The sequence below is a fragment of the Pithys albifrons genome, chromosome Z (genome assembly GCF_047495875.1).
Source record: "Pithys albifrons albifrons isolate INPA30051 chromosome Z, PitAlb_v1, whole genome shotgun sequence".
NCBI classification, from domain to species: Eukaryota; Metazoa; Chordata; class Aves; order Passeriformes; family Thamnophilidae; genus Pithys; species Pithys albifrons.
Genome location: NC_092497.1, coordinates 64705801 through 64720696, shown reverse-complemented (window position 1 = coordinate 64720696; position 14896 = coordinate 64705801). Strand labels below are relative to the sequence as shown.

The window sequence follows — 14896 nt, the reverse complement described above, 5'->3', positions numbered from 1 at the left end:
GTACCATAAAAGACTCACTTTAATTACAGAGATGACAGTAGAAAAAAAATACTTGCATACCTTCCTGCTAAACTGTGTAAGCCATACCAAAACCCACAGGAGTAATTCTGAGGCTATTAGTTGCCAAGTAAGATAACAATTATCGTGTTATTTGTTTATTTGAAATAGAATTAGAGGAAAACAAAATAAGGAGTGGTTTTCTTGTTTGAATTAAGATGCTTTTCTTGTAGAGATATTGGTATTTCAAGTTACAATAAAAAAGGTATGTATCTCTGTGGTATGTTGCCTTTGGCCGGGCGCCAGGTGCCACCAAGCTGCTCTATCACTCTGCTTCCCAGCTGGACAGGGGAGAGACAATAAGATGGAAAATGACTTGTAGGTTGAGATGAGGCAGTTTACTGAAGCAAAAGCTAAAGTTTGTATGTGCATAAGCAAAGAGGAAAATAACAAGGGCTTATTCTCTACTTCCCATCAGCAATCAATGTTTGGCCACTTTCTGGGAAGCAAGCCTTCAGCACACACAGTGGTTTGTCAGCAGTCAGACTTTGTTAACAATGAATGCCCCTGCTTCCCCTTCCTTTTCTTAGCCTTTATATCTGAGCTGACATCATATGGTATGGAATATCCCTTTGGTTAGTTTGAGTCAGCTGGCCTGGCTGTGTCCTCTTCCAGCAACTTGCCCTCGATTGGTGGGGAGATGAATGTTGAGAGACAGCACTCATGCTGTGCCAGCACTGCTAAGAGCCAAAACACTGGTGTGTCATCAACACCTTTCCAGCTAACAAAATAAAGCACAGCACTGTGAAGGCTGCTGTGAGGAAATGAACTCCATTTCAGCCAGACCCACTACAGTCTTCAAGTAAAAAATTAGATTTATGTGCATTTTATCCAAGAATTGAATTTTCCAAGCTGGTACCTGCAGCTTGTGATAAGAATTTTGTAGTTAATTACTTGTTTTGCAAGACATGAAAGTTACTGGAGTGTAATTTGAGGAAAATTTGAAACAATGGTCAACCAATGTATATCACTGAGACAGAATGGGATGGCTTGAACACTACTTCATAATACTCAGTAGATCAGGTTCATATTATTTATGTAGATTCAAATCACAGATGCAGCTGGGAATAAATGATTTCCCATGTGTGCATGCACACACTGAAAAGTAAGAGAAAACAACAACAGGTTTACTCCTGTTCAGTGTCTTTGAAGAGACAAAAGTGTCTGTAAAAGTTAGGCTCAGTAACAATATCTTAGTGTCCATAATGTAGTGCAAGACATTGCATTTAATTTGTGTGGCAACACTGGGGCTTAATGAATGTAGAAATTAGTTATTTTCTGTTTTCATGTGCTGTCCTAGTTCAGCTGGAGGGACCAGCTAACCCTGTGTGGTGGTGATCAAACCTGTGTATTCCACCCCCTCTATTCATTCCCCAAGGACAATGGGCCATTAGCAGCAGCTGCCCAGGGAGCCATTATCAACTTCACACCCAGCCTGAGGGGGGCGGAGCTGCTAATGGGCCATCAACAGCTCAACACCCCCTGGCTCCCAGAGTTAATCACCCATTGTGTGAGTCCCCGCCCAGGGGGAGGGACTGAGTGCTTCCTGAGGGTACATAAGTGGTGGGTAAGAAGACCTCGGGAACCTCTTGTCGGATCCAGAGCAGCAGCAGGACCTTGACAGGAGGAGATCACCGCTCTCACCCAGACCACAGCCCTCGCCTGCACCAACAGGTTTTTCTTTTCCTTTTGCTCTGGACTTGGAGGAACCACAGGGGTCTCAGCACAAGGGCAAACAAACCCCCTTGGGTTTGTGCCCCAGGACACTGGGTTATACTGCTGGGGTTTTGTGAGTTGAAAGCAATTTCCCTTGTGTCTCAGTGTTGTTATTGTAATATTATTATTAAATTTTAGGTCTGACTTATAATCTCTCTCGTGGTGAGTTCATTTCCCCTGCTGGTTCACCTTTAAACCAGCACATCTTTTGGCGCCCAACGTGGGGCCACGAGAGAGAAGTCAGAATTACAATTTCATTTTTGTGTATTTGGATACAGAAACTCCCTGACTACCATGTTGCTTGATGTATTCATGTGGATGGTGTATCTGGGCCTGTTCATATTTAGACACATGGGGAACCATGTGCCTATTTTGATGCTCTCTTTAATACCAGGGAGAAGGATCAAAATTGCTTTATTAATATACTATGTTTATGTTGTCATAACATCAGAAGCAATGAATTTCATCGTGAATGTATATTCAGTCTGGTGTGCCTGTCCTGGTTTGGGTTGTTACCTCTGGGGTCTCATTAAAAATAGCACCCAGACTGTGGGGAAAACAGGCGGAGATGGTTACTTCCACCTTTTCACCTCTGCTACAACAATCATTGAAAATATTGAGCTTCCTTTTGATGTTAGGGACAGCATAATCCTACTGTTAGTGCTGTTAGTGTTGCTTTGTCTCCTCTGTACTGTATACACCATGTTTAGGGTCCGAACTGGGCTTTCTAAAGAGACTTGCTGGAGGCCTGCCCTGGGAGCGGATGATGTTGAGTGGCACGGGAAGTGGGAAGATATGGGCCAGTATTTGGAGACCTTCTCTCCTCAAATGATCTGGAAATTCACCCCGGAACAACTGCAGGACCCTGCCAAAATGCTAAGCTATGTGAAAGGAAGATGCTCTGGTAGTCCCAGAGATGTGCAGCTCACAGCAACCTGCTGGGCCCTGGTCACTGCCTACCGCACACTGCTTGGTGTGGTACAGCATCATCAGGAGGAGGAGAAAAGGAGCAAATCCACAGGCACCATGTCCACCCAAACCACGGCTGAGCCAGAGAGGAAGAGAGATACACCAACCAGCAGCATGTCCACCCAAACCATGGCTGAGTCAGAGAGAAGAGACACATCAACCAGCACCATGCCCACACAAGCCACAGCTGAGCCAGAGAGGAAGGGAAACAAATCAACCAGCACCATGTCCACACAAACCATGGAGGAGCCAGAAGGACAACAGAAACCGATAGCAGTTGCCCCTGTCCAGAAAAGAAAATCAAAGACCAAATCAGTTCGTATAGCGCATGACGAGGAAGAGTCAGGACCTTCATCTCAAGCAGAAGAAATGGAGCCAGAAATAATCACCCGGTCCCTATTCCTGGGAGAGCTGCGTGAGCTCCGGAGAGAGTTCACACGACAGGCAAATGAGTCCATCTTGACCTGGCTACTTCGAATCTGGGATGCTGCAGCCAATTCTAGATGGGAGTGAGGCAAGGCAGCTGGGATCCCTTTCTCGAGATGTTGTCATTGATCAGGGCATTGGAAAGAGACAGGAAACTCTCAGCCTCTGGCGGCGACTGTTGTCAAGCGTGAGGGAGAGATATCTTTGTAAGGAGGACCTCCACGTACAGCAAGAACAGTGGAACACGATGGAACAAGGTATCCGGTGCTTAAGGGAATTAGCCGTACTGGAGATAATCTTTTCAGAGGATGAGAGATTCCCTAAAAGTCCAGATGGTGTCCAGTGCACATCCCAGATGTGGTTAAAATTTGCACGACTTGGGCCAGAAATGTATTCTCGCTACCTTGCAACATTGCAGTGGAGAGAGGGAGAAGACAAGGTGGGTGCACTGGTCAGCAAACTCAGGATTTATGAAGACACTGTCACTGCTCCATTACGAGCCCATGTCTCAGCTGTGGAAACAAAACTGGCTGAACTGGAAGAGAAGATTAAGGAAGGACTCTTCCATATCTCTCCAGAACAAACGAGAGTCTCTGCCATCAGAAGCATGCGTCTTCCAGCTAAGGAGAAAGGGTACACTCCACGCGGCAATCTGTGGTTTTACCTCCATGAGCATGGAGAAGATATGAGGAAGTGGGATGGGAAACCCACCTCTTCCTTAGCAGCTCCGGTACGTGAATTGCAAAGAGGCACAACTAACACAGGGAATTCTTCAAGATTGAAGGCTGCTCCGGTCTCTCGTGGGCAAGGCTCCAGACAGTATAGGAATGATGATGTTATGCCCGATCCTCTTGAAGGAACCTCCCGGTCATATTCACAGGGAGAGCGCAGTGAATACCATGACCAGAACTAGGGGGGCCCTGCCTCTAGCCAGGTAGAGGAGAGGGACAATCGGGTTTATTGGACTGTGTGGATTCGGTGGTCTGGCTCATCAGACTCACAGAAATACAAAGCTGTAGTGGACACTGGTGCACAATGCACGTTGATGCCATCAGGATACGTTGGGGCAGAATCCATCTCTATTTCTGTGGTGACAGGGGGATCCCAACAGCTGACTGTACTGGAAGCTGAAGTCAGCTTGACTGGGAAGGAATGGCATAGACACCCCATTGTGACTGGTCCAGAAGCCCCATGTATCCTTGGCATAGACTACCTGAGGAATGGATATTTCAAAGACCCAAAGGGACTGCGTTGGGCCTTTGGCATAGCTGCTGTGGAGACAGAGGAAATCAGACAGCTGAGCACCTTGCCTGGCCTCTCAGAGGACCCTTCTGCTGTGGGACTGCTGAAAGTTGAAGAACAATTGGTACCGCTGGCCACAGCCACAGTGCACCGTCGGCAATACCGCACTGACCGAGACTCTGTGACCCCCATACACAAGATGATTCGTGAGCTGGAGAGCCAAGGGGTGGTCAGCAAGACTCACTCACCCTTTAATAGCCCCATATGGCCAGTACGAAAGTCCAGTGGAGAGTGGAGGCTGACGGTGGATTACCGTGGCCTCAATGAGGTCACACCCCCCCTGAGTGCCGCTGTGCCAGACATGCTGGAGCTTCAGTATGAGCTGGAGTCCAAGGCAGCCAAGTGGTATGCCACCATCGACATTGCCAATGCCTTTTTCTCCATTCCGTTGGCAGCAGAGTGCAGGCCGCAGTTTGCTTTCACCTGGAAGGGGGTGCAGTACACCTGGAATCGACTGCCCCAGGGGTGGAAACACAGTCCCACCATTTGCCATGGACTGATCCAGACTGCATTGGAAAAGGGTGAGGCTCCAGAACATCTACAGTACATCGATGACATCATTGTATGGGGGAACACAGCAGGGGAGGTTTATGAGAAAGGAAAGAAGATAATCCAGATTCTCCTAAGAGCTGGTTTTGCCATTAAACGAAGTAAGGTCAAGGGACCTGCTCAGGAAATTCAGTTCCTAGGACTGAAGTGGCAAGACGGGCGTCGTCAGATTCCAACAGAGGTGATCAACAAAATAGCAGCTATGTCCCCACTGACGAGCAAGAAGGAAACTCAGGCTTTCCTAGGTGCCGTGGGCTTTTGGAGGATGCATATCCCTGAGTACAGTCAGATTGTAAGCCCTCTCTACCTTGTGACACGGAAGAAAAATGATTTCCAGTGGGGCCCTGAACAACAACAAGCTTTTGAGCAGATTAAACAGGAGATTACCCATGCAGTAGCCCTTGGGCCAGTCAGGACAGGATAGGATGTGAAGAATGTGCTCTACACTGCAGCCGGGGAGAATGGCCCATCCTGGAGCCTCTGGCAGAAAGTACCTGAGGAGACTCGAGGACGACCGCTGGGATTCTGGAGTCGGGGATACAAAGGATCTGAGGCCAGCTACACCCCAACTGAGAAAGAGATCCTGGCAGCTTATGAAGGAGTTTGAGCCGCCTCAGAAGTGATTGGCACTGAGGCACAACTCATCCTGGCACCCCGACTACCAATGTTGGGCTGGATGTTCAAAGGAAAAGCTCCTTCTACCCATCATGCCACTGATGCCACATGGAGTAAGTGGATCGCTCTGATCACGCAGCGAACCCGGATAGGGAATCCTAATCGCCCTGGGATTTTGGAAATCATCACTAACTGGCCGGAAGGTGAGAGTTTCGGATTGTCCTCTGAAGAAGAAGAGGAGCAGGTGACACGAGCTGAGGAGGCCCCACCATATAACCAGCTACCAGAAGAGGAGAAGCGATATGCTCTCTTCACAGATGGCTCCTGCCGCATTGTAGGGACAAGCCGGAAATGGAAAGCAGCTGTATGGAGTCCTACACATCGAGTTGCAGAAGCGACTGAAGGACAAGGTGGATCAAGTCAGGTTGCAGAGCTGAAAGCTGTTCAGCTGGCTTTGGATATCGCTGAACGAGAGAAGTGGCCAAGACTCTACCTTTACACTGACTCGTGGATGGTGGCCAATGCTCTGTGGGGATGGCTGGAGCGTTGGAGAAAGGCCGGCTGGCAGCGCAAAGGGAAACCCATCTGGGCGGCTGAGATGTGGCAGGACATCGCTGCCCGGGTAGAGAAGCTGAGTGTGAAGGTCCGTCACGTAGATGCTCATGTACCCAAGAGCCGGGCTAATGAGGAGCATCGTAACAACGAGCAGGTGGATCGAGCTGCCAGGATTGAAGTCTCTCAGGTAGATCTGGATTGGCAGCATAAAGGTGAATTGTTTCTAGCCCGATGGGCCCATGATGCCTCTGGTCATCAAGGCAGAGATGCGACATACAGATGGGCTCGTGACCGAGGGGTGGATCTAACCATGGACAGTGTCTCACAGGTTATCCATGACTTTGACACATGTGCTGCCATCAAGCAGGCCAAGCGGGTGAAGCCTCTATGGTATGGTGGACGGTGGTCAAAATACAGGTATGGGGAAGCCTGGCAAGTTGACTACATCACACTTCCCCAAACACACCAAGGCAAGCGCTACGTGCTGACCATGGTAGAGGCAACCACTGGATGGCTGGAGACATACCCCGTATCTCACGCCACTGCCCGGAATACCATCCTGGGCCTTGAGAAACAAGTCCTGTGGGGACACGGCACCCCAGAGAGAATAGAGTCTGACAACGGCACCCACTTCAAGAACAGCCTCATAGACACCTGGGCCAGAGAGCACGGCATTGAGTGGGTGTATCATATCCCCTACCATGCTCCAGCTGCCGGGAAAGTTGAGCGATGTAATGGACTGCTGAAAACAACCTTGAAGGCGTTGGGTGGGGGAACTTTCAAACACTGGGAGCTGCATTTGGCAAAGGCCACCTGGTTGGTCAACACCTGGGGCTCCATTAATCGAGCTGGCCCTGCCCAATCAGAACTCTTGAATACGGTAGATGGAGATAAAGTCCCTGTGGTCCATATGAGAGGTATGTTATGAAAGACTGTTTGGGTGAGTCCCACCTCAAACAAAGGCAAACCCACCCGAGGGATTGTCTTTGCTCAAGGACCTGGTTGCACTTGGTGGGTAATGCAAAAAGATGGAGAAACACGTTGTGTACCACAAGGGGACCTAATTTTGAGCGAGAAGAGTTGGTAATGTTTCATTGTATATATGTGTATATATATGTATTGGTAAAAAGGGGGATTAATTTTGGAATGACTAGATGGGGTAGAATAAGGGGTGGATAATGTCCTAGTTCAGCTGGAGGGACCAGCTAACCCTGTGTGGTGGTGATCAAACCTGTGTATTCCACCCCCTCTATTCATTCCCCAAGGACAATGGGCCATTAGCAGCAGCTGCCCATGGAGCCATTATCACCTTCACACCCAGCCTGAGGGGGGCGGAGCTGCTAATGGGCCATCAACAGCTCAACACCCCCTGGCTCCCAGAGTTAATCATCCATTGTGTGAGTCCCCGCCCAGGGGGAGGGACTGAGTGCTCCCTGAGGGTACATAAGTGGTGGGTAAGAAGACCTCGGGAACCTCTTGTCGGATCCAGAGCAGCAGCAGGACCTTGACAGGAGGAGATCACCGCTCTCACCCAGACCACAGCCCTCGCCTGCACCAAAAGGTTTTTCTTTTCCTTTTACTCTGGACTTGGGGGAACCACAGGGGTCTCAGCACAAGGGCAAACAAACCCCCTTGGGTTTGTGCCCCAGGACACTGGGTTATACTGCTGGGGTTTTGTGAGTTGAAAGCAATTTCCCTTTTGTGTCAGTGTTGTTATTGTAATATTATTATTAAATTTTAGGTCTGACTTATAATCTCTCTCGTGGTGAGTTCATTTCCCCTGCTGGTTCACCTTTAAACCAGCACATGTGCAAAAAAAAATAGTTTTCTTAACTTTGTACCACAGCTCCAATCTGTTTTATCTCTAGCGTTGTAAGTCATTATAAAATGTCTGTAAGCAAGCAATAAGGCATAATAATGACTTGAATTATTGTACTTTGCAATCCTAGTCCAACTCTTGCTGAGGTCAGTAATTTCCAGCGTGGGATCTTTACATCAGACACCTGCTCTGAATTGAATTCATGCAGAGTCTGATTGTGTCACTTACTCTCAGAGTAAATGTGATATAGTTTGCACAGCCTTATGGAAAATAGGATTCTGAAGCCTAAGTGCTTGGACTTTAAATGTATTTGCAACTGATGAATTTTCTAATGCCACACTCTAGTAAACATTGGATTTCACAGTGTTTTGATAGGAGGAACTATTATGTTCAGATGCCTACTTTGTATCTCAAACGAGTATATCACCAATGTGTTCTCATAAAGAGCAAGGTGACTTTAGTTACACTGGGGTTTGTCCCTGTGTGATCTTTCTATGCAGTTATTGAAGGAGAGAAGAGCTAGGAATGCTCTTACAATCTTTGCAATGGGAAAGAATTGACTGTGATATGCATCAAGCTATTTGAGAAAGTATTACATATTTATGCTACAAGTACTGTGGAGAAGTAGATCACTTCCGTATTTGAAGTTATCCCTCAAGTATGACTAAGGGATGTAACATCATGTTTTCCTCTTTACTGGAGTTTTCTTTTAAAGGGTCACATTATGTGCAATGTCCTTCAAGTCTACTTTGTAAAGACATCCTTTCTCAAAACTGCTTTCTAGATTGTCATCTCATCAAGCTGCACTTTTAAATTCCAGACAAAATTAGTTCAAATTCTGGTTAATTTAAATGGCTCTTTGCTAAGTTGCAATTATTACTGCATGTAATAATAATTGTTTTTTCTCACTTTTAATTACTCAGTTGATCTTAGCTATGAAAGGTTTGCTAACTCATCTCCAAATCTGGAACCTGCTCTTCTAGAAGAACCTGCTTGTTGTTGGAACAAAGAGAAGAGTGTGTTTATTTTGGAGCATCACCCACTGATGTATCCCATTGTTACACTGATCCATGGAACAGAGTACAGTTAAAAGCACAAGTAGATGTTGTTACAGTCAGTCCTTATTTAGGGACTATGCATGATATACAGGTATACAGATGATATATATGAGATACACTTAGACCTGAGCAAGGTGAAAGCAAACAAACATTTCATTTTCTCTCCCTATTCCACACCAAGTCTGTGACTTAATTTTCTTTGAAATTTAGACTATTCTCTAGGGTTTTTATTGCTTCAAAGATTTAATTCCACTTCTGCAAATGAGATTTGTTCTCACCTAATTTGGACATTGCATTTCCTCTAGCAATGTCTATTTTGGCTGTCAGTAACGGTCTTACATTCTTTTCCTTACTGACATCTGATACAAAGTTTTTCTTTCCTCTTTTGGGAGAAATGACAGTGTTCAGTCACTTCATGATCATTTCCATGAACTGTTTTCCCTGAGCCTGCATCACATTTCCCTAAATTTGTCCCCTGCTGTGTGGCACTGTTCACAGTGTGTAATGACAGATGCAACATCTGATCTGGTAATGGTTATTATGCTTATCACAAGATAAATGACCTCAGGGTGCTCCAGGGGAGATTAGGTTGGATATTAGGAAAAAAATTTGTCATTGGAAAGAGAGATCAAGAATTGGAACAGGCAGTCTGTTCACAAAACATTGATGCATTTGGGGACATTATGTAGGGGTAAAGATGGCAGTGTTCAGTTAATGGTTGAACTTGATGTTTTTTCCCAACCTCAACAATTCAGTGATTCTAATTTATGGTTCAAAAATAAACAATATCACTATGGTATCACAAGGTATCACTATGATAGCTTGGCTTGAGAGACCAGATGAATCAGGTCCTGCACGGTACCTAAATACATACATGGATTATTGCAATGCAAAGGTCAACTAATTTTAATCTCCAAAAGAAGGCTTAGTAGATTAAATATCTGTTTAAACATTAGTCGCTAAAAGAACTATTTTGTTGCTTTCAGCAAGACTGCAAGGCATTTCTTTTAGATTAACTTCGAGTTTCTTGCAGCTGATCTTGAGACTTTTGAAATACTTAAGGTTAAAGGAGGAGTGAGAGCAAATAACGTAGTAGGGCCTTATGAAACATTTTGTATTTTAAAGCTAAAGTTTTGGTGTTTCTTAAAGTCTCTGAAGAAGAAAGGAGTAACTATTGCGGCCATAGTTAATTCAGCAGAAGTTCTGAATTTGGTTGTTGATAAGGTGCTATATGTTCTTCAGTCATTTAAAAGTAGTGGTCTTCTGAAATTAAAGAAGAAATCATGACCTCTGGTTCTGTTTTTTACCAACTAATTAATCTTATGTAAGTTTCTGTAATTAAAAATCCATAACAAAACCCAGTAAATTGTCTTGACCTTTCCTATGTATTGATAAAAAACTAAACATTGTCTAGATAAAGGGGAAGAAAAGCCTCACTTCACATTCCTGGGTAGGTGTATTAGTCACCAGCTAACTACATAAAGTATAATTCTGCTTCCAAGTCTTGTGCTTCTGGACAAAAGTGTCTGGGGTTTTGTTGTTTGGTTGTTTGTTTTTTTAACTTTCATACATGGTGTTGCATGATTTTGTGTTTTGTTTGATTGCACTAAACAAATTGGAGACTTACGCAGAGATTGAGCACCTCTCTGCTTTCTTTGAATCATAATAATTTTAAAATTTATTTACTTCTGCTAAGTTCATCTCATTGTGTGCAACTCCAGATTAATGAGAACTTTGAATTTCAAAATGATATTGCCTGTGGATTGCAAGAAATGTTATAGATTTTTATGCTTAAATGATAGAAGGTTTCAGTAGCTGAGTTGTTTGTTAAGGTAAACTGGTTAATTACACAACTGTTTTGCACTTCAGAATGATTTTAAAATGTTACTGTTCCATACCTTTATCCTCTTTCATCTTTTTGACCTTTTTACAAGTTACAGTTTTGTTTTGATTATATTTCTTATATGCAGTTTTTTGTCACAATGTGAATTCACGTTCAATTTTGAATTTGCCCTTTAAAAATAAGTGTATTTCTCAAAACAGCAGTGAACTCAGAATTTCAAGCTCCAGTCAAGTGGTTCAATGAATTTAAAAACAGTAGATAACATAGGATTTGTCAACATTGGGTTCTAATAGCTGACATTTTTATGAATTGTTTGTAATTTTGGAGACTGCACATTATGCAAATACATAATCTCTGACTAAAAATCAAAATTGTATTGTCATATTTAAGAGGAGTTTATACAGATGGAGTTTTTTTAATTTCTTTGCAGTGTATTAACAACTGGATGAGTTCTATATGCCCATCTCCAATTTTTGTTGTACTTTCCTTCTCTCTTCCTCTTCATGTAAGATTGGAAGTTTTTCCATAATGTTGGTGCATACTTGCTTTAACACTGACTCTGAATTAGTTATTTAATGTTTTAACTAGATTAAATGTTTTTCTGTGAGGAGACAGGGATTGTTTGCCAATTGTATTTGATTTGGTTTAGCTCTTGTAAATACATTACTAGAATTATAACATCTCCCTCATCTAAATGAAATATAAATAACGTATTTTCTTTTTGTTTTCTTTTCTTGAAGCCGATCAACGACCTACCCTTACACAGAAACCCAGATGTACACTCAAAACACTGGGGGAAATTATTTTGATACTCAAGGAAGTTCTGCACAGGTGACAACAGTGGTCTCATCTCATAGCATGGTGGGCACTGGAGGGATTCAGATGGGCGTAACAGGAGGACAGCTCATTAGCAGCTCCGGAGGGACCTACCTGATTGGCAATTCAATGGAAAACTCTGGTCACACAGTGACTCACACAACACGGGCCTCCCCAGCGACAGTAAGTATCTCAGACTGATGCAAATCTTTGAGACTACTTTGTTGGTCACTCAGATGTTCTTGCAGATTGACATAGTTTTAGTGACAGAATGTGTAGCATTATTATGATGTCTGAATAAGTACATAGTACATTTTTGTAAAAAGAACACTATGTAGGTATAAGATACAGGAGTAAGCATACAGTGGAAACTTAAATGTGAAGACATACCTTTCCCCTGACAGCTTGTAAATATTTACATTTCATACCTTAAATTTTAACATTTTGGAACTTTTCTGGCAACAGAAGAAAAATATAGTGTTGTTGAGTATAACTATGTTAGATGTAAATGTTAAATAATGTAAGGTACAGATCAGTATCTGTAACTTTCCTGTATTTTTTCAGTTTGTTTGCCTGATATTAGTATAGGTTTGGTAGCTTATTTCAAAATATTTCTAACTGTTCAAAATACTGAGGTACTACATCTTAACACTTTATTTACCTATCTATGGTATGTCTCCAAAGAGTGCTCCAGATTAAAAGCTCACTGTGGAAATGCCTGACAGTGCTATGGGAAGATGCAGTATGTTATAACTGTGGTAGATAATATTGCAGATTCATAGAGCTTGCTCAATCAGCCCATATTTCAGTTAAAAATGTGTTTATGTCTAGTCTGACTTTGCTGCATAGCCCTAATGAGTACTTTTACCTCAACCTTATGGGTGTTCTGGTCTGGATATAGAGATTTGGAAGTAATGGGGAAGAAAACAGTGAAACATAGGGTAGCAACAGTTGAAAAAACTAGAAAGGAAATAAAGCATCATTAATAATACAGATTCATCAGTATTCAAAAGGACAATGAAATTACAGAACTGAATTTTTAGGAACCAATCTAATAGCACTGGATAATTTAGATGATGTGATAAATTCTCTCTATTTTGATTCTTAAGGTGATTGATATGGACAAATACAAATTTCTTGTACCATGGAAGAAATTATTATTTCATCCAAAAAATGATGCAGTATTATTTTCTGAGAACAAGAACTATAAAAAGTCATAAGTCGTGAGTAGTATAGTATCCCAGTAGAACACAGTGGGAGCTTTCAGCTGGCAACAGAGAATTTTATATCTGAATGACAAAAAAGCATGTATATTAGCATTTGCCTGTATTTTACATGACTTTAATACAGGAACAGAACTTCTGAAAAAGGATCATTCCTTTTTCAGATTTCAGGTGCTTAACTGAATGTGGAAATAAGTGATGCTTAAATGTATCCAGTAAACTCAAATGTTGAGTAGTGATTTACTTTGAAGTTGGAAAACATAGAATTACTTGAGTATCAAAACTCCATGCTGTATTTTGCAAGTTAAAAACAATTTTAATTTTTTTTGCCAAAATTTAAAATAAAATTTGCCAACATTGAACAAAATCTAAGATTCGTGACTGCAGCAACATCTGTCTGCTTCATGACTTGATAAGACAGCCTGTTTTAATTGCTCAAGAGAAGTTCTATACTGCAGTATCAACTAGTTTTTAAGAATAGGAAAAAATAGTGCTAACTAAATGACAATTAATAAATTTCATTTTAACACTCAAATAGGTTCCTCTGTTTTTTAGGGTAGTATTTATTCTGTATAGAATAGTTCTCTAAGTGTGATACATTAGACTACATTAGAAGTACATTTCTTGCTAAGAAAGTTGAACATAATGTGATTTTAGGTTTTATTATTTAGGCTCTCCGTGGGTGTTTAAACTGAAACATGCAAGAGTTAATTGAAACACTAAAGGTTGAGTTGAAAATTACTTTAAAGCACCAAGTCTGTTTTAATTTTATGAGGAGCCAAGATTAAACTGTGTGAAATAGAGCTATGTAATATTTTGATTGGATTGCACCTTAGATAGGTAGAGCTTGTTTCACTTGTGATCCTCATTTGATCTTTACCATCATGACTTTTTCCATTCTTGTATAGAGAATTTATTGGAGTCATCAAAATAATCTCTATCCAGACTGGTTTCTAGCATAATATGCAGAAGAGTTTTCAAATTCTGAATTAGTTTGGAGAATTTTCATAGGGAGACAAAAGAATATAGAAATCAATAAGAATTTATTTATTAATACATGTGGTCATCACAAGTAGTCTTTATTTTGCTAGGGAGGTACCAATTCTATTTACCCTTTTCAACTGATATCTTCCTTTGTTTTGTTGTTTATCACCCTCACTTCTCAAATCCTTGCACATGTAACAAGCAAATTAATTGTACAATAGATATTATGTCTTTCTGAAACACCTAGCTTAATTTAAAAGAAAGAAAGAAACAAAAAAAAATCAGGTTAAATGTCAAATGTACAAAGCAAGTCAGTTTTATTAACTGTCTTAGAGATAAATTAAATTAAAAGTCTAATTTATTCTTTACCAGGTATGCTATTTGGTTTATTCAGAATTTGGTCAAAGATACTCACAAACTTTTTATCTTAAGTTTATTTTCGCTTCATTTTCTTTATGGTTTAATGTAGTTCTGCATTCTGCTTTGGGTTCAATAAAAAGTAATATTTTGATCGTAGTATTTAATTCATTTTAATTTCTGTTATTTAACATTTCAACATTTGTACAAGAAAGCTGGCCTGCCTAAGCTGTATCAAGCAGTAGCAGGGTTTTTATAGGTAAAATATCAGGACTAGTATGCTATTAAACCTATTCCATCATATATATAGTAGAGGTTTATGTTAGTATATGTGAAGAACATTTGTTAGCTTTTTCTTAACTGTTTTCATTTACATTGATTTCATTGCTTCTTCCCATTATATGCTTTGCAGGCCTATTAAACTACTTCTCTATCTGCTAAAAAGAACTTTTTAACTAAAACAGAAAGGCATTTAGATTACAAGACCTTTTATATAAGATACTCAGTAGATAAACAGCTTTCCAAAATTATCATTTTCATATAAGTACATGTGAATTGGTCAAGAATGTATTGTGATTGTGTTGAACAAGAACTGATATCCTGGCTG

At 41.7% G+C, this 14896-nt stretch overlaps 1 protein-coding gene across 3 annotated transcripts in view; it reads left to right on the top strand.

The window, feature by feature from the left end:
* The window catches only part of RFX3 (regulatory factor X3), a 117481-nt gene that overhangs the window by 66836 nt on the left and 35749 nt on the right, over positions 1-14896 (top strand). For all 3 annotated transcript variants that reach the window (XM_071580767.1, XM_071580766.1, XM_071580765.1), the window contains exon 4: positions 11650-11908. In XM_071580767.1, the coding sequence (XP_071436868.1) occupies positions 11650-11908 (259 nt within the window). The remainder of the gene's footprint in view (positions 1-11649; positions 11909-14896) is intronic.